The sequence below is a fragment of the Lissotriton vulgaris genome, chromosome 4_1, assembly GCF_964263255.1.
Source record: "Lissotriton vulgaris chromosome 4_1, aLisVul1.2, whole genome shotgun sequence".
Lineage (NCBI taxonomy): Eukaryota > Metazoa > Chordata > Amphibia > Caudata > Salamandridae > Lissotriton > Lissotriton vulgaris.
In genome coordinates this window covers 26,478,791-26,502,323 of record NC_141691.1, presented here as the reverse complement: position 1 = coordinate 26,502,323, position 23,533 = coordinate 26,478,791, and the positions used below count along the sequence as shown (strand labels likewise).

At 45.1% G+C, this 23,533-nt stretch overlaps 1 protein-coding gene across 1 annotated transcript in view; it reads right to left on the bottom strand.

Moving 5' to 3' along the window:
* Positions 1-22,462: 22,462 nt before the first annotated feature.
* The window catches only part of LOC147718260 (nicotinamide N-methyltransferase-like), a 66,435-nt gene continuing 65,364 nt past the window's right edge, over positions 22,463-23,533 (bottom strand). The window contains exon 3 of the mRNA XM_086966665.1: positions 22,463-23,263. Within this exon, the coding sequence (XP_086822791.1) occupies positions 22,810-23,263 (454 nt within the window). The 3' untranslated portion in view covers positions 22,463-22,809. The remainder of the gene's footprint in view (positions 23,264-23,533) is intronic.

Below are 23,533 nucleotides of genomic sequence, written 5' to 3'. Positions count from 1 at the left end.
TGTCTGATCGCACGACCTCAACATCATCTCATACGCCGACAACACCCAGCTGATCATTTCCCTCACCAAAGACCCCACCACTGCCAAAACTAACCTCCAGGAAGGAACGAAGGCTGTCGCAGAATGGATGAAGAATAGTCACCTGAAACTGACGAAGGCCCTCATCCTCGGCTCCGCCCCCTGCCTGGGACAACTCTTGGTGGTCGGCCATGCTGGGAGCTGCACTGACACCCACCAACCACGCACGCAACCTGGGGTTCATCCGGGACTCAACACTATCAATGACCCAGTAAGTCAATGTTATGTCCTCCTCTTGAACACCCTGCCAAGCTTCACAAGATCTACAGATGTATCCCCAGCAGAACCAGAAGTACGGTCACCCAAGCCCCTCATCAGCAGCAGATAGACTATGGCAATTCCCTCTACGTGGGAACCACGCCCAAAATCCAGAAAAGTTTTCAACGTATACAGAACGCCTCTGCTCGCCCAATCCTCTACATACCCCGCCACAGCCACATCATTGTCCACCTGAGAGACCTGCACTGGCTCCGGGTGAACAAGAGGTTCACCTTCAAGCTCCTCACCTAAGCTCACAAAGCATTCTACAACACCGACCAACATGCCTCAACAAACAACTAACATTTTATACCCAAAACCGTCAGATTTGCTCCGTTGACCTCGCCCTCCCCACTGTTCCTCACATCCACCGAACAACCACTGGAACAGCAGATCATTCTCCTACCTCAGCGCCAAGACATGGAACACCCTCCCCATCCACTTGTGACCCGCTGACCTTCAGGGGACTTCTCAAGACCTGGTTGTTCAAGCAGTAGCCCTCAAATGATTGATTGATTGATCCACCTCAGTGGGCAATCAATCTGTTGCACTGAGTGTACTGTAGACATAAAGCACCTAAAGCAACATGATTAGAATTACAACTGGACTGGGCATCAGGACAGGAGCACAGGGTGCATTTCTAATTAGAGATGTGAAGTTGCCTGAAATATGTGACATTAGGCTCATTGCAGAGTAATTGTTTTTTACACATAATGCTTTACCTAACCAGTAAGACATGCCCAAAGATTTAATTTTCCTGGGAGGTACCATCTAGTTAATTGGCAACATTTTCAATAATTTTGAATAGTTGACATAACATATTGTTAATATTGGTTTTACATGTTTGCACTTTGGTGATCTACTCACACATCACCACCCAGGGACAAAATGTATGCAACTCAAGATGTCCTGATCAAACTGGAACAAACACAATTAGTAGCAACCCAAGATGTCTTGATTGAATAAGAACAGACAGGAATATCAGCAACTTAACATGTTCTGCTGTAATAGGAACAGACAGAAATATAAGCAACCTAAAATGTCCTGAACCAACAGCAACACACAGGAATACTCCCATTTAATACTGGTGCTATTTGCATACTTGTGGCAAACGTGGCCCACTCAAGGGTGGTCTTTTTTAATTAATGTTGGAGCAGCTTGACAGTATCTCTTTGGGCTTTCCCTATCCTTTTTCTGCTTTTTCTGGACTAATGTAATCCGTGGGCCTGTATTTCCCACCAAGGTTTAGTGTCTAATCTTACTACACTATCTAGACAACTCTGTTCTTCGATGGGCAGTCCCTTTTTGAGGATATTGAAGACAAATGCGATTTAGGGGCCCATATCGGACAATGGCTGACTGGTGTCCTACCTACATAATTCCCTCATTCTGTCTAGAGAGTGTGTCATGGTTTCCCCATGCTTCTTGTCTCTGCCATTAATCCCCCCTACATCTGGGTGGTCAGGGAATATTTCCCTCATGGACATTCATATGTGATGTCTGAATGAATTGAATGATGGTCAGTCATGTTGGGTGTTGGTCAACATGGCTGCTGGGATGTGGCCGGATAAAAACACTGTGTTAGTTGGTTCAAGATGAGGCTGCTGAGCAGACTCCTAATATTTCCTATTGAGATTCATTTTCCCGCTCTTCTTTTTCTCTCTGAGCCGGTGGACATAGATGGTCCCTGATGTGCAGTTTTGTAACAGCTGAAATATTTTGGCTTGGATGGCATTACTCTAGTGTAGCACTCCCATCTTCTCAGGTATTCCTGCATGTAGGAGAAATTTCATTATGGTTCTAACCCTGCATGCCGGATGCAGTCTTCTGCGATGGCCATGTTGGCTGGTTCAAAGGATCCCTACTCTAGCCAGTGTCTGTTTCACTGGCCCTCCCTTTCAACAAATTAGGTTAGCAGGTGGCATAATGGTGGTGCAAAGACCTTGACTTCTTCTCCTGACACTATCTCTCTAGGAGTCAGCTTGTTTAACCAGCATATTTGGGGGGAGCGGCAGACATCCCTGTCAGTGCTATCCTCCTGTGTGCACAGAGGTGCCATTCTGATTGCGTCTCCTATGTATTAATTGTGGTTTGACTAGGCTATCCTGATCTCTTTTATCTTGGTCACCCCCTCTCCTACGCTGATGATCTGGTGGTGTTCCTGTTCTCGGTTCTCCCTTCTGGTTCTATTTCAGGCTCCACTCCAGGTGGATCCCGGGGCCTAGCTCCACTCTCCTTGGGGGGAGAGTATGCTGTTCTGTTCTCCCTTTGCACCTCCCAGGCAAGAGCTCTTTCTCTCTCCTTTCTCAAACCATGCCTGTCTCTTCCAACTCTCAACTAAACTGCCTCCTAATCTTATTGCAACACTAATTAACAGATGTAAACTGTAACTTATGTATGTTTGGTTACAAAGTTTTTTTGTAACTGATGTAACTTTTCTTATATAAAGCATTCGAATACCAGATTCATGTTGCAGCCCTTACGCCACCAAAAAGTAGCCACCAAGGTCTCCAACGACTAAGACATACTGCCTCGACTGACAATGACGATGCACCATGAGTGGATTCTAAAACTGTTATACCACGCAATACATCATTATCCCTACATTTATCACCATTGTGTGAGCCCTTTACCAAAGCACTCCTTCTCCCCTTGTTGGGGAGGGATCCAGAATCAAGGGACCCACACACAGTGGAGGTGTGGGAATAGCACCCCTTGCCAAAGCACTCCTTGTCCACTTGTTGGGGAGGGATCCAGTATATATGCCCTGGAGTTTCAGAGTCGCCTCTGAGAGTGCACACAGAAGTCACGCATAGCAGAAGTCTTCGATCACAGCACACAGGACATCAGACACTGTTTTTCCACATCTCCCAGTGCGTTTTCTGTCACCATCCCCCTCCTTTTTCCCTCGCTCATTCTTGGTCGACCTCCCATGCTCCTATCCTCTCTCGCCTGAATCTCTCCCCCTGGCCAGCTTAATTTTAATTACCGCTATGTTTTTAACACATGTAACTTCACTCCAGTAACTCATGTGACTTGTAAGTATGCTCTGAAAAAAATTGCATCCTCATGTAAAGCGCTCTGATACCTATGGGTCAAGCCAGCACTATATAAAACTTTTCAAATAAAATAAATAAATAAAATAAAATATCTTGGTGCTGTATGCCGTTTTCCTTGATACAAACTTGTCCTCCAGCTTACTTCCTGTCATTTATTCTACAGCCTGAGCATACCCTAGGGGGAGTGTACCCTTTGGCTCGCCCCTCAATGTTAGACCCGGAAGACTACGACCATCCATCCCCCAATGGCGGAGTCACTTTTGAGAACTGCTATGAACCGTGCACCTGTGAGTGCTCTACTGTATGGGTTGGAGCGTATGCTCCCTTTGCCACTGGGGTTCAATGGGTTGCGTTTGATGGATGGGAAAGTTGAACTTCAGGGCATATTAGCACTGAGCTGGGGTTCCGCTGGAATCAATGAGGCCCTTTTACCCACTTGACCAGCAGATTGGTGTAACCCAGTGAAGGAACAGATGGAATGGCCGGCATCAGAGAGAGCATGTCTGTGCCTGTGTATGGTGTCAAGAAGTCAAGGAGGCTGGCAGCAGCCAGACGCAGAGTGTGCTACTGCTGTCATTGAATGGTCCACATGACCTACTAATGTTGCCTGAAAACTTGTCATGAGTAAAGATCAGTAAACCTGAGCCAAATCTACAGAATCTCCATCTACAAAACCAAGGCCAGATCAACCAGGCCCAGATCAACCAGAGCGCATGGTGCATTCAGCCACAAGGAAATAAGTCAGAAAGCACACTCCACAACAGGACCAGGTGGTTGGCCAAACACATGGCAACAGCAGCTGGGAGAGAACCCAACCAGGCAAGGAATGAGGCCACAGTCATCGCAGGGAGTGGTGAGTGTCTGGTGAGTGTCTGGGAAGGCAATACCTTAACACAATCACCCAATTTAAATGTGCAGTAATCCTAAAATAACAGCCAATAGCACACATCCACTTCATACTCACGTCGGAAACCTTACCTTGAAGTATTTCGGGGTTCCCAAGGCCTACACACTCCAGAGATTACCCACTTACACAAGAACTGTTGGCACGGAAACTGTAAAATGCAAAGAACAAGTTTATTAGGACCCCATGGGGTGGTGGTACACTCAAACAGCACCCTTCGGTAATGCAAGAGGTATCACACCGAACACCGGTGTGACCCCGTTTATATACAATTTTGGGGCAATAAAAGTTTAGGCGGCACAAGTTAAGACACAGTTTTAGAGACATATATGGTCATGGTTTGGAATACTGCCAGCTCATTGGAGAGTTTCAAACCCGCTGGTCAGTTAGTAGCACATTCCTGAAGGTGTACGAGTCAGTGAGAACTGCGCATGTGTGGTTTGACCAGTACTAAAAATAGCCTGTTGCTGGGCAGATGAGAGTGGTCAGTGGAACGGACAAAGGACTAAAGGGCACGTCGGCCACGAGGCCGCTCATGGTCTAAGATGGCCGCTGGAACATTCAAAATGGCGTTTATCGTATATAGCCAAGTTAAGAAGCGAAACGTGTAGGTTCAGTTAATCGCTAACCCAATCGGGCCAATTACGACAGACGACCCTTTTAGCGTTTAGCTGAATCTACCTCATAATGAACATAGTCTGGATGTTCGTCCTCGATATCTATTAACATAATTTTTGTCACCTCTTGGTGTAGCATCATTTTATCCTGAGCAAGAGCTCGTCTCGATGGTAAACAAGCTGATAGACACATTGAACATAAGGCAGGGCCACATTGAATACACGAGCATATAAGGAACATTGCTCCCATAAGTATGCAAAGAATCGTCAACAGTTTCCAGCCCCAAGTTGCAATCATGGACCAGAACCATCCAGAAAGTGTCCAAGTTCCATTGTCCGGGTGTATTTCGGCAGCGATTTTATGCAGCTTGGAAATCGCATCATACACAGATGGAGAATTATCAGGGACATAGACACAACAGCTGCTTCCGATGATTCTACATGCCCCCCCCACGATCAGCCAAAACAACGTCCAGCACCATCCGGTTTTGGAGGGTGACAATTCTAGAAATCTGTAATTCTTCGGTAATATTCCCTAGGGCAATGGCAGTGTCATTCGCAACAGCCTCAACAACGCGAGTCAGCCGTCTGATTTTCCTGCTGTTCAATGCAGCCCCCACAAAGGAGAATAGTCCCAAATTGAAATCCACATACTGTTGTAATGCAGTGTCCGTTTGATCAATGTCCTCTAGGGCAACAGTTCGTTTAACTCTGTTCAAAACAAAATCGTGGTACAGAGTATAGTCGTTGTGGTACATTGGAGGGGCAATAAACACAGGAGGTAGCACAAACGATACGTAGCACGTGCCCAACCACCCTACTGGAAGCTGATGGTACCCCTTCGTTCCACAAATGAAGTAGGTGTTTCGAGATGCAACAAATGAAATGCCATTCGGGCTGTCAAACGTAAGAGTGATATTACATTCGCTTTTCCCCACTGCAATCGTGCCTTTGTTTCTGATGCATAAATCGGCTTTCGTAGCAATGACATTTATGACATGAGCACTAGATACATTCACATTTCGCTGATTGCTATATATTCGTGGAGCAGATACATTATCAGGCCTGTACTCTTCCCATTCGAAACGTGTACCCTCAGCCCGGGGAAACCCATCCTTGTCATGGGAGCATACTTTATTCAAACGGAAAAGCACCCCCCCTTTTGTTGGCCATCTTAAGGTAAAGAGGAGGGTGTACCAAGCATTGCATGACCCATTGTGCGAAAACGGGAGTGGAATAAGTGGGGTGCCCCCTCTCTTCTGGTGCCCAGGCAACATTCCACACACCCAGCAGTTAGAGGTATTGGTCATATTATGGGTGTGGTGAAGAATCTGAATGAAGCTGTTATTTAAGTACGTTTGGCGATGGCGTTCTTCATGGAATGGCAATGTAAAATGGAAATGTTCAGACGGTGCCGGGGTAGTCGGCAGCAAATGTTCTCGTACAGGCACCACAAGTTCAACTACCCAAGCAATAACAGCTATCACCACAATCGTAAAAACAAAAAGAAAGGCACCCAGTATTTTCTTATCACGCGATGCCGTTGATGCCATAGTTTCAAAGGAGTCTGTGCAAAGTCTCAAACGACACAAATTGTTCACAGTTTTTCACAAATAGTCTTTGATACACGTACGTGTATACCCTAAAAAAAAAGAAAAATGTGGTGCTGAACTCCGAGGTAGCCGTTGTTTTCTTCTCCGGGCCAAGACGGGTGTCGCTATTCTGGCAGAACTGATCCCCCCCCCTTGGAATTCCCGGTTTCCGTTTCACAAACCTGGAGCGGTTACCAACCAGTCTAAAAAGGAACAAAAAATCTTCTTTATCGCGGTCGTAGATTGTAGCGCTCTCTTCCAGTAGCAGATTGGTCCGGGAAGACTCCCTCCACTTCGGCCGACGTCACAGCTGGGCTCTTTTCTTTCTCCAAGATCTCTTTGTAATCAGTCAGCACAGCAGGAGTCACCAGGTCCGGAGAGACACGGCGACAATGGGTCGAATGCACCCACCGCTTTCTGTTTGTCACTCGTACTGCGGTGCGGGTCGCCAAGAGGACCTGCTCGGGGCCTTTCCACCTGGGCTCCAAACTGCTTGCTCTCTCAAACGAGCGGATCATCACATGATCCCCAGGACGAAGATCGTGGCCTTCTCCAGTGGAGTTATCAGGGAGCGCTTCTCGAACCTGTTGATGAATAGAGAGCAAATCATTTGTTAATCGTGCCAAATAATCATTCATCATAACACAAGGCACATCATGTATTAATCGCGGCTTGGGCACCCCCCAGATATTCATAGGCCGGCCAAACACCACCTCATAGGGCGTAAGGCCGGTTCGTGAGTGGGGTACTGATCTAAGGGAGAGCAGTGCTAACGGCAACGCATCAGGCCACTTCAATGATGTAGACGCCACAATCTTAGCCAGCTTAAGTTTCAACGTTGCATTATACCGCTCGACCAAACCTGCTGACTGAGGGTGGAATACAGCGTGGAACTTTTGCTGAATCCCCAACCCCTTCAGTACATATTCCACAATCTTTCCAACAAAATGGGGCCCGTTATCGCTCCACAAAAATTTGCAAACTCCAAAGCGAGGAAAGAATTCCTTAAGCAACACCTTAGCTGTTGTCAAAGCCGTATTGTCTTTCGTGGGGTAGGCCTCAACCCATTTACTAAAAGCACACACCACCACTAGGACATACTTCAGGTTGTTGCAGCGCTCGAGTTGGATGTAGTCCATTTGAAGCACTTCAAATGGTGCAGAGGGTGGAACGAACCCTCCTTTCGGAGTATGGGTCCCCTTTCCAGGATTGTGTTGCAAGCATACCAGGCAGGTCTCCACTACTCTCTTTGCAGTGTTCGCAATCTCGGGATGCTCCCAAACTCGTTGTAAAAGCCGAGTAATTGCAAGAGCTCCAACATGGGCCAGTCCATGTGTCATCTGGACCATCGCCTGCAAGTAAGCCGCAGGCAATTTCCACTTCTCCATGTCTTTGCTTCTCCAACAACCCTCGTCATCTAGTACCCCATCTACTGCCCAAGCCGCAAGTTCAGATTCTGTAGCTGATTTTTGAATGTCCCGTATCTCTGCTCTGGCATCACTCCACCTTTCAGCCTGTGATTGTACCACATACATAGGGGAGCTAGTTCGGGACATAGCCGTCTGCCTTGCTATGTTGTCTGCAAAAGCATTTCCTTGACCCACTTTATCCGTAATCTTTTTATGGGCACTGCACTTCACTATTGCTACTTTCTTGGGGCAAAGCAACGCGTTTAGGAGATCACGCACTAACTCTCCGTGCATAATGTGCTCCCCGTGTGATGTCAGAAACCCACGCTCCCTCCAGAGGAGCCCGAAGTCATGGGCCACTCCGAAGGCGTACCGGCTGTCCGTGTATATGTTCACACATAGGCCAGCACTCAATTCGCAGGCTCTTGTCAAGGCTATCAGCTCTGCTGCCTGAGCCGATTTTTGTGGTATTCTAGCTGCTTCAACCACCGTCTTAAGAGTCGTGATCGCATATGCTGCAGAAGTCGTACCATCTGGCAGCCTCAAACACGATCCATCAACCCACAGTTCCCCATCCACATCAGGAAGTGGCACATCCTGTAAGTCAACACGACCCTTTGTCTGTTCCTCAGTCAGGAAAACACAGTCATGATGTTTTCCTTCCTGACTTTCCTCGGCCGGATAGGGCAATAAAGTCGCGGGGTTCAAAGTAGCGCATCTTTTCAATGTTATGTGAGGCGCTAAAAGCGTCAGCTCATATCCTGTAAGTCGTGCGCTCGTAAGATATTGGGTCTTTGTTTGGTTTAACAGGGCATCTACTGCATGAGGAACTAACACCAACAATTTGTGTGATAACACTATGCCCTCACTCTGTCGTATGGCTACTGCTGTTGCCGCTACCGCTCGAAAACACCCAGGCAACCCTCGTGCTACAGGATCCAAAATAGCAGAGAAGTATGCACATGGTCTCTGCTTATCCCCGTGTAACTGCACTAACACTGACAATGCGCACCCATCATTCTCGTGCACGTACAATGTGAAAAGTTTCGTGTAATCTGGTGTTCCTAGCACAGGTGCAGAACAGAGAGCCTGTCTCAACTGCTCAAAGGCTTTCTGACATTCGTCTGTCCACTCAAGACGCATCGGTGTAGTTTTGGACAACAATGCTAGCAAAGGTTTTATGATATGTGAAAAACCCATGATCCATTGTCTACAAAAAGATGTCAACCCTATGAAGGCACGCACATCTCTCTGCGTGCGGGGGACTGGTGTGTCTAAAATTGCCTGAATTCGATCAGATGTTAATGCCCGCCCCTCCTTAGACAACAGATGACCGAGGTAGGTCACCTGGGGTCTACAGTATTGAAGCTTTTTCTTGGAAACCTTATGATTGTTTTGTGCCAAAAAGGAAAGCAACGCAAGCGTACTCTGTTCACATTGTGCATAAGAGTCGGCGGCGAGCAGAAGGTCATCCACATACTGGATGAGTGCCACGCCAGACTGTAATGTAAAGGAATCTAGTTGGCGTTTCAAAGCCTGGCTGTAGATGCTAGGGCTTTCAGTATAACCTTGGGGAACACGACAAAATCTTTACGATTTATTATTGAGCGTAAAACCAAACAGATATCTGCTATCTGGGTGAACAGGGATAGAAAAGAACGCATTCTTTAGATCAATAACGCTAAAAGTGGTGGCTGTCGGGGGAACCAAAGTAAGCAAAGTCGTGATATCAGACACCACTGGGTATTGGGGAACGACAATTTTATTTACTTCACGCAAATCAATAATAAATCGATAGATCTTGCCATCTGAATCTCTTTTAAGAATCGGTAGAATAGGGCTGTTACAAACATTATAAGGGACCTCCTCCACCACCCCTGCGGAAATCAAATCCTGAACAATATGCGTCAGTGCAATTTCACCTTCCTTCGAGATCTTATACTGTGGCACTCGTGGTAGGGGGGCCCCTTCCTTAACAGTAATGTGTATTGGTGGAATGCGCATCTCTCCCACATCCGTATCTGATGTCGCCCACAACGTGTGCGGCAGAGAGGCCAGAGCGGGAATATCTAAAATGACACAAAATCTGTCAGGGTCAGGGCAATCATCAGGGTCAGGGTAGTTGTCATTCAGAATAACCCGCACTCCCTCTGGAGCGCAGCGTATTGTTGCTCGAAAATATTTAAGCAAATCAATGCCCAAGATATTATCTGGGGTATGGGGCGATAACAAAAATTGGCCAAAGCTAAAGTATTTGTCAATGTATAGTGCAAGGGGCTTGGACAATGGGCTGGGGGAGGGTGTGCCATCAAACCCTACACACGTAATCATTTCGCCAGACAGGGGAGCCCTCGGAACCAAGTTTTTCGACAGAGCGCTACGAGTAGCTCCTGTGTCGACTAGAAACTGATCAGTAGAACCCAAAATACCCGCTGTTACATATGGACCTTGCTGATCTACTGGCACTTCAACTGATTCCTTACCCCATCCCACGCAATCCTATGCATGCACATAATCCTGATGTTCCACATTCTCTCCTTCCGAAATCTGATATTGATTCCGTCTATCAAACGTATTTCGTTCGTCCTGGCCACGGCCCCTCTCCTCAACCTGTCTACGATCACCTCCGCCACCTCTCGTTCCAGTATAACCTCCTCTTGACCTTCCACTACCTCGACCACGCTGACTACGCTGTTCGCGAAGTACCGGACAATCTTCAGCCCAATGCCCAAACTCCTTACAATAAGCACACTGATCCTCCGCAATGTCCGTACGACCATACGATGCATTTCCCCCACCACGTCTACCTCTATCATTCCCTCTACCCTGTGTTCCCCGAACCTGTGCCAACATCACCTTCGTTTTCAATTCCTTCGTCTTTTTCTCTACACTTTCTTTAGCTTCCACCTCCTGCCGCTCATAATACTGAGCCATAGTTAACAAGGACGCAGGGGTCGCCGTGGCCCATGAACTTTCACTCGATTTCAATCGCTTAGCAATCTCCGGTAGGAGATTAGCTACATACTTATCTACAAACAGATGCCGACCCGTATCGTCTGTTAAAGATTGACCACTGTAATCATGAAAGGCCTCCTCGAAGCGCGTAAAGAAATCAGAGACCGTTTCATCGGGTTTCTGCTTGCACGACGTTAACATGGTCCAATCAATCTTTTTGGCGGGAACAAGCGTTTTCAATTTATGCAAAATAGCTGCCGGAAGATCTAAAATTAGTGGACAAGGCTTACATGCCGGTTCCCTATCTAAATCTGCTGCGTTTATTTCTTTCCAGGTTCCCCCCAAGATCGTTTCATCATTAGTCTTACGAATTTGCCTCCACATATCAGGTGGTAAAATTAGCCCAAAAAACAAATCTATATCTACAAGAGTCATCACACAAGACGATATAGCCCCTTCCACCCCCTCATAAAATGCCGCTGGGTTCTTTCGGAGATCAGGTAAAGAATTTTTCAGTGCCATGACATCTGCCCTATTCCATGGCGTATATACCCAATTATACACAAAATACCCTTTCGCATCCTTCGACAACTTATCATCATCCGTACCTTCCCCTTTTGGTGGAACATACAAAGGCGCGGCTTCACGCATAGGCATAACATGCAACGCAGAACTCTTATCTGAACCACGGAGAGAACACTCCTTAACCGCCCCGTCATTTCCCGGCTCGGACTCTTTTTGCCTCCGTTTCCGTTCCTGCCTCAAATGGGTTGTCTTGTCCCGCAGCTTGATCAAGTGCTTGAACAGGTCGTCAACATCTGAAAGATCAAAGTCACCTTTAGCTAAATTTTCACGATACACCGACAACACCTTTGGCTCTAACGTATCAGAAAGATCTCGATATGCGCTTACAACTTCATCAGCCAAAGAAGACAAAAAATACATCACTTCAAGATCCGTCCACCCTGCTTTCTCTGAGATCAATTGATCCTGAGTAACACTATGCTTATTCACTTTGCGAGCCCAACTATGTAAATGAGCGGACCTCTCCGCAGTAAACCTGAGAGCCGATACACCCTTCTTGCCCGACTTATCCCGTCCGTCCTCATCAGAATCCACAGCTGGAGCCGTCGGCGTAACATACGGAGGCGATGACCGATCTAACAAAGAAAAATCATCAACTTCATTATTAAGGACAGGATAAAGTGGTCGGCGAATAGGAAACTGACCAGCAGTTTGCAAATTACGTTCCCGTTCCTCCCTTTCTTTCTTCTCCTGAGCCTCCTTTTCCTCAAGCTGTAAAGCCTTATCCCGAGCAGCCTTGCGCTGCTCTTTGTCCGCCAAGGCAACCTCACGCTTCATTCGTTCACGCGCCGCTTTCTCCCACATTCGCACACAATCAAACATGTTTTGTCTGGACCTGCGCTGAAACATACATTGCTCCACAAATTGGATTTTACTCAAATCGTATGACCCGTGTAGGGGCCATTGCAATTCAGAATCGGCCTTAGTGTACTTATGCCACAATTTACTGTACATAATAGGGGGGAGGCCGAACTTGATATACATTTCCCTATTTGGTGTTCCCTCTGGGGGAGCCGGCTGTGATTCCGCTAACCTAATTGAGGCGCCTTCTCCAAAACAACACATTCCTCGGAGTGTGCTAATAACAGGCATGTTCGAAAAGTATCACAAAAGCATGACACCAGAAAAAATGGCACTAACAATTCTCTACACGATTGTGCCGCTCAAGGGAAAAAACAAGGTTAGAGAAACATCTCTACATGCCTGCCTATGTGAAGTGCACTACACATATGAGTTCAAAGATCACAAATTCACAATGTTAGCTAACTCAAATCAAAGTTCATAGAATTCGGCAAGCGTCCTCACCGGTCACAAAGCACAGATTTTTCAGTAAGCGTCCGAAGACTACCTTACCGAACACAATTCGTAGGACTTCAGTAAGCGTCCGAAGACTACCTTACCGAACACAATTCGTAGGACTTCAGTAAGCGTCCGAAGACTACCTTACCGAACACAAAGCTTACCAAATACTCAACTGTCCAGGTTCCAACTGCCAAGATCTTGTAAGCCAAATCAGCCAAACGGCACTCTCTCAGTGATGCGGACACTTCGAAAACTCAGTCGGAGACCGGCGCCACCTGGAAGGTCAGATCGGAAGGAAAGGAAAAAACACCGTGGCAGCCAAGACTCGGGTCACTCGTGGCAGCGCGCGCCCATGGCGGATTTCCAAGCCTTCGTCACGACCTCTCCTTCGGGCATCCGAGTCGCCGATGAGTCCCTTCGTGGTCGCCAATTGAAGTATTTCGGGGTTCCCAAGGCCTACACGCTCCAGAGATTACCCACTTACACAAGAACTGTTGGCACGGAAACTGTAAAATGCAAAGAACAAGTTTATTAGGACCCCATGGGGTGGTGGTACACTCAAACAGCACCCTTCGGTAATGCAAGAGGTATCACACCGAACACCGGTGTGACCCCGTTTATATACAATTTTGGGGCAATAAAAGTTTAGGCGGCACAAGTTAAGACACAGTTTTAGAGCCATATATGGTCATGGTTTGGAATACTGCCAGCTCATTGGAGAGTTTCAAACCCGCTGGTCAGTTAGTAGCACATTCCTGAAGGTGTACGAGTCAGTGAGAACTGCGCATGTGTGGTTTGACCAGTACTAAAAATAGCCTGTTGCTGGGCAGATGAGAGTGGTCAGTGGAACGGACAAAGGACTTCAGGGCACGTCGGCCACGAGGCCGCTCATGGTCTAAGATGGCCGCTGGAACATTCAAAATGGCGTTTATCGTATATAGCCAAGTTAAGAAGCGAAACGTGTAGGTTCAGCTAATCGCTAACCCAATCGGGCCAATTACGACAACCTCAGCAACAAAGACTAGTGAGATGACAGTTGAAAACAAACTAAAGCCTTTACTGGCACCCAGGAAGGAGTTTGGGCTGCCACAGTGGGCCTTGATGACTACTGAGACGCTGATGTCTACCCTCAAAACCATAAAGTCTGGCTCCCCCAGCGACCCTATTCCTATTAGTGTCTTGAAAAAACTGGAGGTTCCCTCCTTGAATATTATCGTTGACACTTTAAATTCCCCTCTTAGGCTCTCGACCGTGCCTACACTTTGGAAGCACGCCATGGTCAGTCCTCTTTTGAAGAAACCCACAGCCGATCCCGAGATACTGGCCAACTACCGACCCATATCACTCTTACCAGCTTTCTCGAAACTTCTAGAAAGACATATTCACGCCGCTCTAACTCACTTCACTGAAGAAAATTCCCTTCTTCATCCGTCACAGTCAGGTTTCAGGGCTGGCTTCTCTACTGAGACTGCTCTGCTAGGAGTAACCGAGAACATCCGAAAACTCCTGGACGAGGGTCAAACGGTCGCACTCATTCTTCTTGATTTGAGTGCGGCCTTTGACACCATCTCGCATGAAAAGCTACTTGCTACGCTGAATAGGAATGGCATTTGCGGAACTGCACTTGAATGGATCAGGTCTTTCCTGACAAATCGGACGTTTCAGATAACCTCCTCCCTCGCTTGCTCTGAAACTTTCAGCGCCCCCCATGGAGTACCTCAAGGCTCCATTTTGAGCCCTCTATTTTTTAACCTATACCTTCCTCCTTTGGCAGATGTTGCAGATAAATCAGGACTTACCCTCATGACCTTTGCGGATGACTCTCAGATCATCTTTTCACTGTCTGAATCCAATTCCTCAGTTCTCTCTACTCTTAAACAAGGTCTCCATGACATTTTCAGCTGGATGTCGAACAACCAGTTGAAACTAAATGGAGAAAAAATGGAGGTCCTCCTTCTGGGGAAAAACCATGACCTATGGAACCCTGCACATTGGCCCTCTTGCCTGGGAAAACTTCCACAACCAGCTACTCATGTACGTCATCTAGGGGTACTTATCAATAATATTCTCTCCATGAGACAACAGGCTAACAAGGTTGTTGGCCTCCGTTTTACCATCATGAAGTGGCTAAGAAAAATCCTGTGGATGTTGACCTCCGCTACCCAAACGACTGTAGTCAACGCCCTCATAACTTCTAGGCTTGACTACAGCAACATCCTGTATCTTGGCTCAAATCAGGCCGTGGTTAGGTGACTGCAACTAGTACAAAATTCAGCCGTCAGACTACTATGCAACATCCCTAAAACAACCATCATATCAAATTACCTGAGGGACCTGCATTGGCTCAGGGTTGAGAACCGGATTAGGTTCAAAGCCTCGAGATACATGTTCAGGATTAAAGCTGGCACGGCACCCAAATATCTTCAGGCATTAGCCCGCCCTTAAATTCCAGAAAGAAACCTGCGTTCACAGTCAGCAGCTAAATTATGTGTACCTAGGTACAGGTTAGCAAGAATGGGAGGGAGGTCCTTTTCACATCTAGGACCCACACTCTGGAATTCACTCCCTCCACACATTCACAAGGAGGAGAACTATGCCAGGTTCAGGAGAAGCATCGAGACCTGGTTATTTGAGAAATGGATTCTGCTTGCTCCATTTCACTAAATCTAGCTTGTACTGTGTCTCGGCGCTGGGAAACCCTTTTTGGGTAGCTGTGCGCCTTATAAGTGAATAAAATAAAATAAATACAATAAATCCAGGTGCCTGCAGGGGCCTAGGTCCCACTCTACTGCAGTTCCCCTGAGTGGGATTGGCTGGCCACACCCAGGGGAGGGCATTCTGGCAGCCCCCAACCAGTACATAAAAACAGGTCCCATGTCCCCTCAGCCAAGTCCAATTGGGATGGGTTCCTATCACTAGATCGTAAAGACCTCAATTAGGCCTCCCATAAATGTCGGCCCTCTTTAAGTTTGAAAATGAGTTCCAGAAGCCAGGTTTTGTGCACAGGCAGGATGCCGAGATGCCCCATAAAACTTGGTAGTCCACGCATAAATAAGCAACAATTTAGCACCAAGTCAGCACGAGAATACAGCAGGTTAATCAGACATCCCAGTTTGTCATCCGCTGCATGACCAGTCCCAGCCCCCTACCTTACTCTTGTTGTAAGCAAGTTATCTTGCCACCTGCTTTCCCCTAATGCTTTAGAATATCCGAAGTCCGTTCATCAGACCATGACCCTCTAAAACAGAGAGTAGCATGTCATCTGATAAGAAGTTCCTGATCCCTGCAGAGTGGGGCAGACACAAAGAATCCTGGATCTGTTGGAGACATGGGCACCAAGAAGGAAAAGAGTACTATAGATGACAAATGCAACCCCCATCAAGGAGCACAGATTTGCTCACCAGCACACCCAGCTTGTCTAAGCAAATAACACAGGGTCTGACAAACTACAACCAAGGGAACAATAGGCCTGATCTCAGACACTGCCACATCCAAACAATACAGGGGTATAGAGCACTTTCTCAACCCTCCCCGGTATGCTACACTTAATGTGACCAACACTACATGAGACCTTATTATTCAGCATTTCACACAGCGTTCTCACTCCCAATATTACACCAGTTGGAAGGGCTGGTCACCGCAGTAATCTTCTAAACTTTTAAGCTTCTGTCTCGTATGTAAGTATTGTTTGCGGACGCTTCGCTGCCAGTTTTACATCCTGGGCCTCCCGCTCATAAGGCAATGGATATCTGTGATTACCCTTTACAGGGACACCTTTGATACCCACACTTTGAAGCCACGATTCTGTGAGAGTTTCTCTAATCAGTGTCTATTTTAAAGCAGGTACCACAATCACACTTAATGGCTCACTCAGACACCAAGGTCACCTACTTGTCAAAGTCACTATTCCGTAAGCATCCTAGCTTCCCTATTTGGCGTTTAAGTTCACATCATGTATTCACCCGTATGTGCACTGGTGTACCGCGATCAATCTTCACAGAGCACTTAGTTACATAGACAGGATGGATGCTAAGTAGTATTTTCTCCTGTTGCACCTTCATGGCTCTCCGCCGTTATACATTTGGATTCTTTAGACGATGTTTACTACTTAAGCAACGTGGCAGACTCACCATTCTTTAACCGTTGTTCACCTTATGCATGTGGTTATAAGGTTGTTTTTCCCATGAGATTGGCACCCTTGCTGTGGTGTTTGAACTGTGGTGTTCGAACTGCTCCCGTGCGTGAGTGTGATTTAGGGGAAATATATATCTGCTGGCAACCTGTGGGCTGTTTATGTTTTTATCGCTCTGTTATATTTTTAAAAAATCATCATTTGTTCATTTGTTACATCTGTCTTTTAACTCTGTTTGCAGTGACTACTACTGCAACTGTTTACATTACTGTTTATTTCACTGCTGGTCCCCATTCAGCCACGGCTTGTGCCGATAGTGCGGAGGGACAGGAAGTAGCAGTACAACTTGCAGGGTCATCAGAGCTGCCCCGCCCTCTTTCCCTACATATTCCCGTCACTGGCGCAGACGCGCAAGGCAAGCCCGTCCGCGCCTGGACGCCGCCTCCCGCCCTAATCCCTGGTAAATTCATCATTTTATTTGTTATTGCCAGTGGGTTGATATCTTTTGTGCTGCAATCATGATTTGCTATAGTCGGCAGGAACTTCTATCATTTAATCTGTGTAAGTTATCAACTGATCACTCAGATTGTCCCGAGGTAATCTATCCAACCTTTGCATCCTGCACTGTAGCTACAAATGTAAATTCGAGGAGCCCGCATGTGAGAGCACCTGCCAACCCTCAAATAACAAGTAACACCAGCACTAATGCAGATCGTGACACTGTTAAAGCGCTCTATCTTAACACCAGGTCCATTCCTAAGCATGCTCTTGAACTCTGGTGCCTATTGGACAATAAAAAACCTGATATCTGTTTCTTATCCGAAACCTGGCTTCACAGGCAGGCTTCTCCTGATATGGCAATAGCCTTCCCTCATGAATACCAGATTATTAGACATGACAGAGTAGGGAAGAGAGGTGGTGGCATTGCAATTGCGGAAAAGGCTCCCCTGGAAATTACTAAGTTGGAGTCTCTTTCAAGCGGATGGCTTGAAATCTTAATAATCAACATGAAACTCAATGCTAACTCCTTTGGAAGGGCAGCTCTGGTTTATAGGTCCCCGGGAGAAAAAAACAATTTACCAACAATCTACTAGATATACTAGCATCCCATGTGTTGGAAACTGACAATTTTATCCTATTAGGGGATTTTAATCATCATGTGGAGCTAACACATGATAATCATTCCTGTAATCTAATAGCTGCTTTGGAAACCCTGGGTCTCGTACAAAGGGCACTCGGCCCCACCCATCAGGTCGGTCACTCTCTTGACTTAATTTTCACTAATATGGCTAACCTAAATTGTGAACCACCGACACCCACGATCTGGACTGATCATTTCTTGGTCAATTTTAAATCCCCTAAACCCCTGGGGTCTAAAGAAACTGCTTAATTAGACCTTGGCACAAACTTACACCTGAGGCTTTTCTGACACATTTTGTATCTCCGAAAAATAATCAAGATAATATTGAATTAATGGCAGTCCAACTGGAACAATCCATTAAAATTACTCTGGATGAAATTGTCCCGGAAATCTCAGTCAATACTAAGAGTATTGCCTCACCTTGGTTTACGGAGGATTTGAAGCTGAAAAAAGCGAGTAGCAGATCTGCTGAATGGCAATGGCGGAAATATAGAACGTAGGAAAACCGCGACAGTTACAAACTAATTCATTCTAATTATTTAAAACATATAAAGAAAGACAAAACGCTCTATCTTTCACAGAGAATAAATAGGTCGGCCTATTCCAGTAAAGAATTGTACAAAATTGTGAAGGAGTTCACCACCCCTCTGGTGGAACCCTCCTCATTCATCCCTACCATAGAATGGGTGAACTCATTGTCCGCCTACTTTGAAATTAAAATTAAAGTCATTTATTCCTCGTTTCCAGCCTCCGGCCAGGATGCGGCCCCATCGGGTGCTGTATTTTTAGACACTGTGACCCCTACTGAATTTACGCCCATCCTGTCCTTAACTGTATTTGAACCAACCACCACAGGTGAAGTGTTAGAGGTCCTTAAGAAAATTAAATCAGGTTCCCCCACCGATTCACTGTCCCCACGTAGATGTAGCGTGATACTTTGGCTATTGGCTGACACACTGACTAACATCTTTAAAAATTCTTTTGAGAGTGCTTCTATTCCTAGTAGCTGGAAGCTGGCCCTGGTTAAACCTATCCTTAAAAAGCCCAACAGTGATCCGTCTATCCAATCCAATTACAGACCCATATCTCTTTTACCCTATTTTGGGAAAGTACTTGAACATCTAGTAAACAAACGAGTCTCCACCTGTGCTCTGTTTGATTCTTCACAGTCGGAGTTTCGGGCTGCCCATGGAACGGAGACCGCAGTAATTGAGGTAGTTGATAACATCCGACTCTCCCTGGATAGAGTGGAGTCTGCCATTTTGGTCCTGTTGGACCTATAGGCGGCCTTTGACACCATCTCCCGCCCCATCCTGATACATCGGCTGTGGGTGATTGGTGTCAGGGGCAACACCCTAGCCTGGTTCAGGGATTATCTCACAGGACGCTACACCTATCTCAAGATGAAAACCCTTGCATCCAAGAACATCCCTCTTACCGTGGGGGGTCTCAGGGGTCAATTCTCAGTCCCCTGTTGTTCAACTTGTATCTGACCCCTTTAGCCAATATTATAAATTCTTATGGCTTTTCTACAGTGTCATACACTGATGATACGCAGGTGCTATACAGGACTTAATGAGTTGGCATTGTTATGTATTGCTATGACAGTGGCATGGATGTGCATTGCTACAGACTGGCTCAACCCTGAACCCCCCAACTTTCTATGAGTGGAGATTTAGGCTATCAACAGCTTACAAACAAAGCTGTATGAGTGAAAGGGACAAAATGCTCAGAAATGGAGGACTTGGATATCGCGGTTGGTATCTCATTGCTTAAACCATGATGATCCCAACTCCCTGATAGCGTAGTTCTAACAGCAAAATATTCAATCTGGTTATTTTTTATGCTAATGGAGATGTAGGTCACTTACATCATAAGCCTAATGTTTTAATCTACCCTCTTGCCAAACCTAAGCCTCTCTTTTAAACCTCCAAAATGCCCTTGAACTATTAGGTATCTACAAGTACTATATCTTAGATTCATATCGTGGTTGTTTCAATTTCTGTCTTGTATGGACAATTTGCACAATTCATATTTTTCAGGGATATAATGTATAGTTGCATAATTATTTAGCTGCTGTGTTTGTTTTATTTTACATACCTTAACAATGAATTTTGTCAGGCTGCTGGACCTCTGTTGTTCGCTCCTTTTATGGTCATTATAAATGCAAATTAAAAAAGAGGACTGAAACTGCTGTCTATCACCAGGGAGGAGCATGAAGGGCTGGACGTGTCCCCTCCTATATACTGGAAAAAAAAAGTGGCCTCAAAGGCTCTACTGGGTGACCTTCTATTTAGCTATAAGGCTACAAAAAGCTAAAAGGTCAGATCTTTGCTCTGGTTGACCAGTGCTCCATTGCAGTCACCCTCATGTTTCCCCTAAGTACCCGTCTACTGCGCCCAGCTCCCCCTCTCTGGCACCTAGTAATTATGGCACTATTTTTATTTAATACAGTATAAAATCAAATGTCCAGCTACCCTTATTGCATTTCTGTTTTTATATTATCAGTCTGTTTCCTAAATTTGTACTCTATTATCCTAATTTGCTTTGGGATTTTTATAGTCTTTTATTCTGACTACATTACTGCTTTTGTATTGCATAAAGTAAAACCAATCTGATCCCTGCCATAGCTACCAGGGGAATGAGCTCAGAATAATGTACAGAATTTTAGTGTTCACTGTGATTAATTGTAATCATTTCTCGAGAGGATAGTAGCCCACACCAAATATTAATCCAATTCCTTCCAGGCCACATTGCGTTCCCATATGTTATAATTATTGTATTTTGAGAATGCATCGTTATTCATTGCAATGTGATGATCAAATCTAATTGAATACAATCACAATCTTGAATCTGAATTGAATTATGAGCTATAACTACTTGTTTTTGAATTATAAACATGAGTTCAATCAAAGTTGAAAATATAATGTAAAGAATGTTATATCATCATTATGATTACTATTATTATTATTATTATTATTATTATTATTATTATTATTAATATTATTATTATTGTTATTATTATTATTATTATTATTATTATTATTATTATTATTATTATTATTATTAAATCTCGCCTCGGTGCCACTCTAACCATGGGGTCCCATGCTGCAACTCTGGGCAATAGCTTGCTTAATCTCCCCTCCGGCCCCATCACCGCCAGGGATGCCCAGTAAGGGACCATCTTACAGGGAAAGCCAGGACGGGTTCCATAGTGGTACAGCGCTGGGACGCTTCTGGGTAACCACGCGCTCTATAAATCCAACATTCATTCATTCAATCATTTGGTGCAAAGATTATGTCAGTTAACGATACATGAAAAGGGTGGTGGACATGCAAGTAAGGGGGCCCTGACAGGGCGAGCTTGCACCTGGTGGTGCGTGTGGGGGGCAGAGATTACTAAGTGAGAAGGAAGAGATGATATACTATGACAATTAGATTGTTGTTTTCTTTAGGTAAAAATGCACCTTCAAAAATAAAAACATGACAAATATGTATATATATAGGAGTATGAACACATGAGTTCAGAGTTGCTCAATGACACACGGTCATTTTACAATCCCAAGTCCACCAGGGATTCCTGCAAAACCCTCAATGCAGAGGATTCAAAGCCAGGGAGTGAGAGAACTCTCCCTTGCAGATTCCCCCTCGGAGTGCCTGTTGTTAGCAACAGCATTCACACTTGTGACAACTCTCTCACATTTGCCTTTTCTCAGTAAAAGGTGTACACGGGCACCAACAATTATAGCTCTATCCTAAATAGCTCCTCTAGCATAACATTTAATTCTGTATCTGAAAATCTGGGGTAGCTTTTTTCGGACATGGGGCAGATAAAAATAAGATTTTAGAAATATCTAGATTAGTGGAGAGAATAAATAAAACCATAAAGCAGTAGTACAAGGCAACACATACACCCTATTCCTTGCAGCTTACAAATGAGAAAGGTACAAGTTCATGGTATGAAAGGAAGTGTGCCTTAGAGTGTGGTCTGCTGGTGTGATTACTTTGTCCAATCATCTCAAGTGTGTGAATTACATGTACCTTTGAAGACGCGTGGATTGAACCCTCCATCACAGAGGATGGATGGGCAACATGTCAAAATATAAGTCAGGCCCATAGATACCAACGAATAGGCCATTGTAAAATGTCTAAACAATACATAAGATGTCTGCAGGGAATAAAAGGAGCAGGGTGTCTAGGGTGGGGGGATGGGTAAAAAGGGTGGTTGTTCAGAAGAAAGGAAGGGTGAGAGAAGGGAATAAAGTAGGATGGACTGTCCTTGCTGTTGCAGTAGTTCAGTTGATAGACAGTCTTTTAAATATGTATTAAAAATTATTTTATCTTAAGATAAGTTTGCAGAAGTGAATGCTTCCATCCCATTGCATAGTGTATCACAAAATAATGAACATGGACACACACACACTCAGAGCTATAGCATTGTGGAACAAACCACACAAGATTTTATTGTAAGATGTAATACATCTTTTCAGCTGCAAAATGGAATCAAATACAAGATCAAATCAACACTCTCTCCAGTTGTTATTGATTGAACCACAATCCATTTTACTTTGCAGTAAAGAACAAGGGGATATTGACTGAAACAGAACCTGGCAGAGCCAAGGGAACGTGGTCCCAGCTAAAGCAGTGAGGAGAGGCAGAGAGCAGAGCACCACTGGTGTCAGAAGCATTAGGGTCAACAAAGGAGAAGAAAGAAGAAACTCGAGTCAGGTGAGGAACAAACTATTAATTTCCTCTTTGTAGACGTTATATCTATCAATTAAGGTTCATCTGTACATGAAACTGGTGTTGATTTTCGAGCATGAACAAGTATTACACTACTGTAATCTAGCACATCATGCAATTGATTAACCCTCCTAGGAAACACCTGCAGCTTCTCAATGACATAGTCAGCCTCGCTTAGTGCTTTCCTGACAAAACTTTCATCAATACATAGATGAGGAAACTTAAAACCGGCAATCATGTAAAAAGTTGCTTCAAGGCACCCTATCATTATTAAATGCCCTCCATTTTTTAACAGTGTTGAGAAATTTCTTAAAGCACTGCAGAACCCTTCTTTATCTGTCATGTGGATCTCCAAACAATAAGGCAAAATCAAGCAGTCAGCCTGAGGCAGGGTGGTGGGAGACAAGGGGTTACTTTTGCTGGCGTCATATTTAAGGATGTCCTTGATTTTTCTTTGTACCACTTTTTCCTTCTCAGGCCAAGTATCCCTAAAAAAGAAAAAAAACAATTTGGATTTATCATTGATAAAAACATGTTCTTTTCTTACAAGTTATTGGGGGTAAACATGTTTTGCTCTATTGACCCTTAGATAGAAATGTGTATTGCATGTAGCGATTAAAAACAGCTCAACGGATTTGGATGAAATTTGACAAGATTATAAATTATGGTGTGAAGATTACCCTTTTGAGAAGTAGAGGTAAGTAGGGTAAGTATTTTTAAACTTATAAGTCATTTGAACATAGTGATATCTGTGGCCA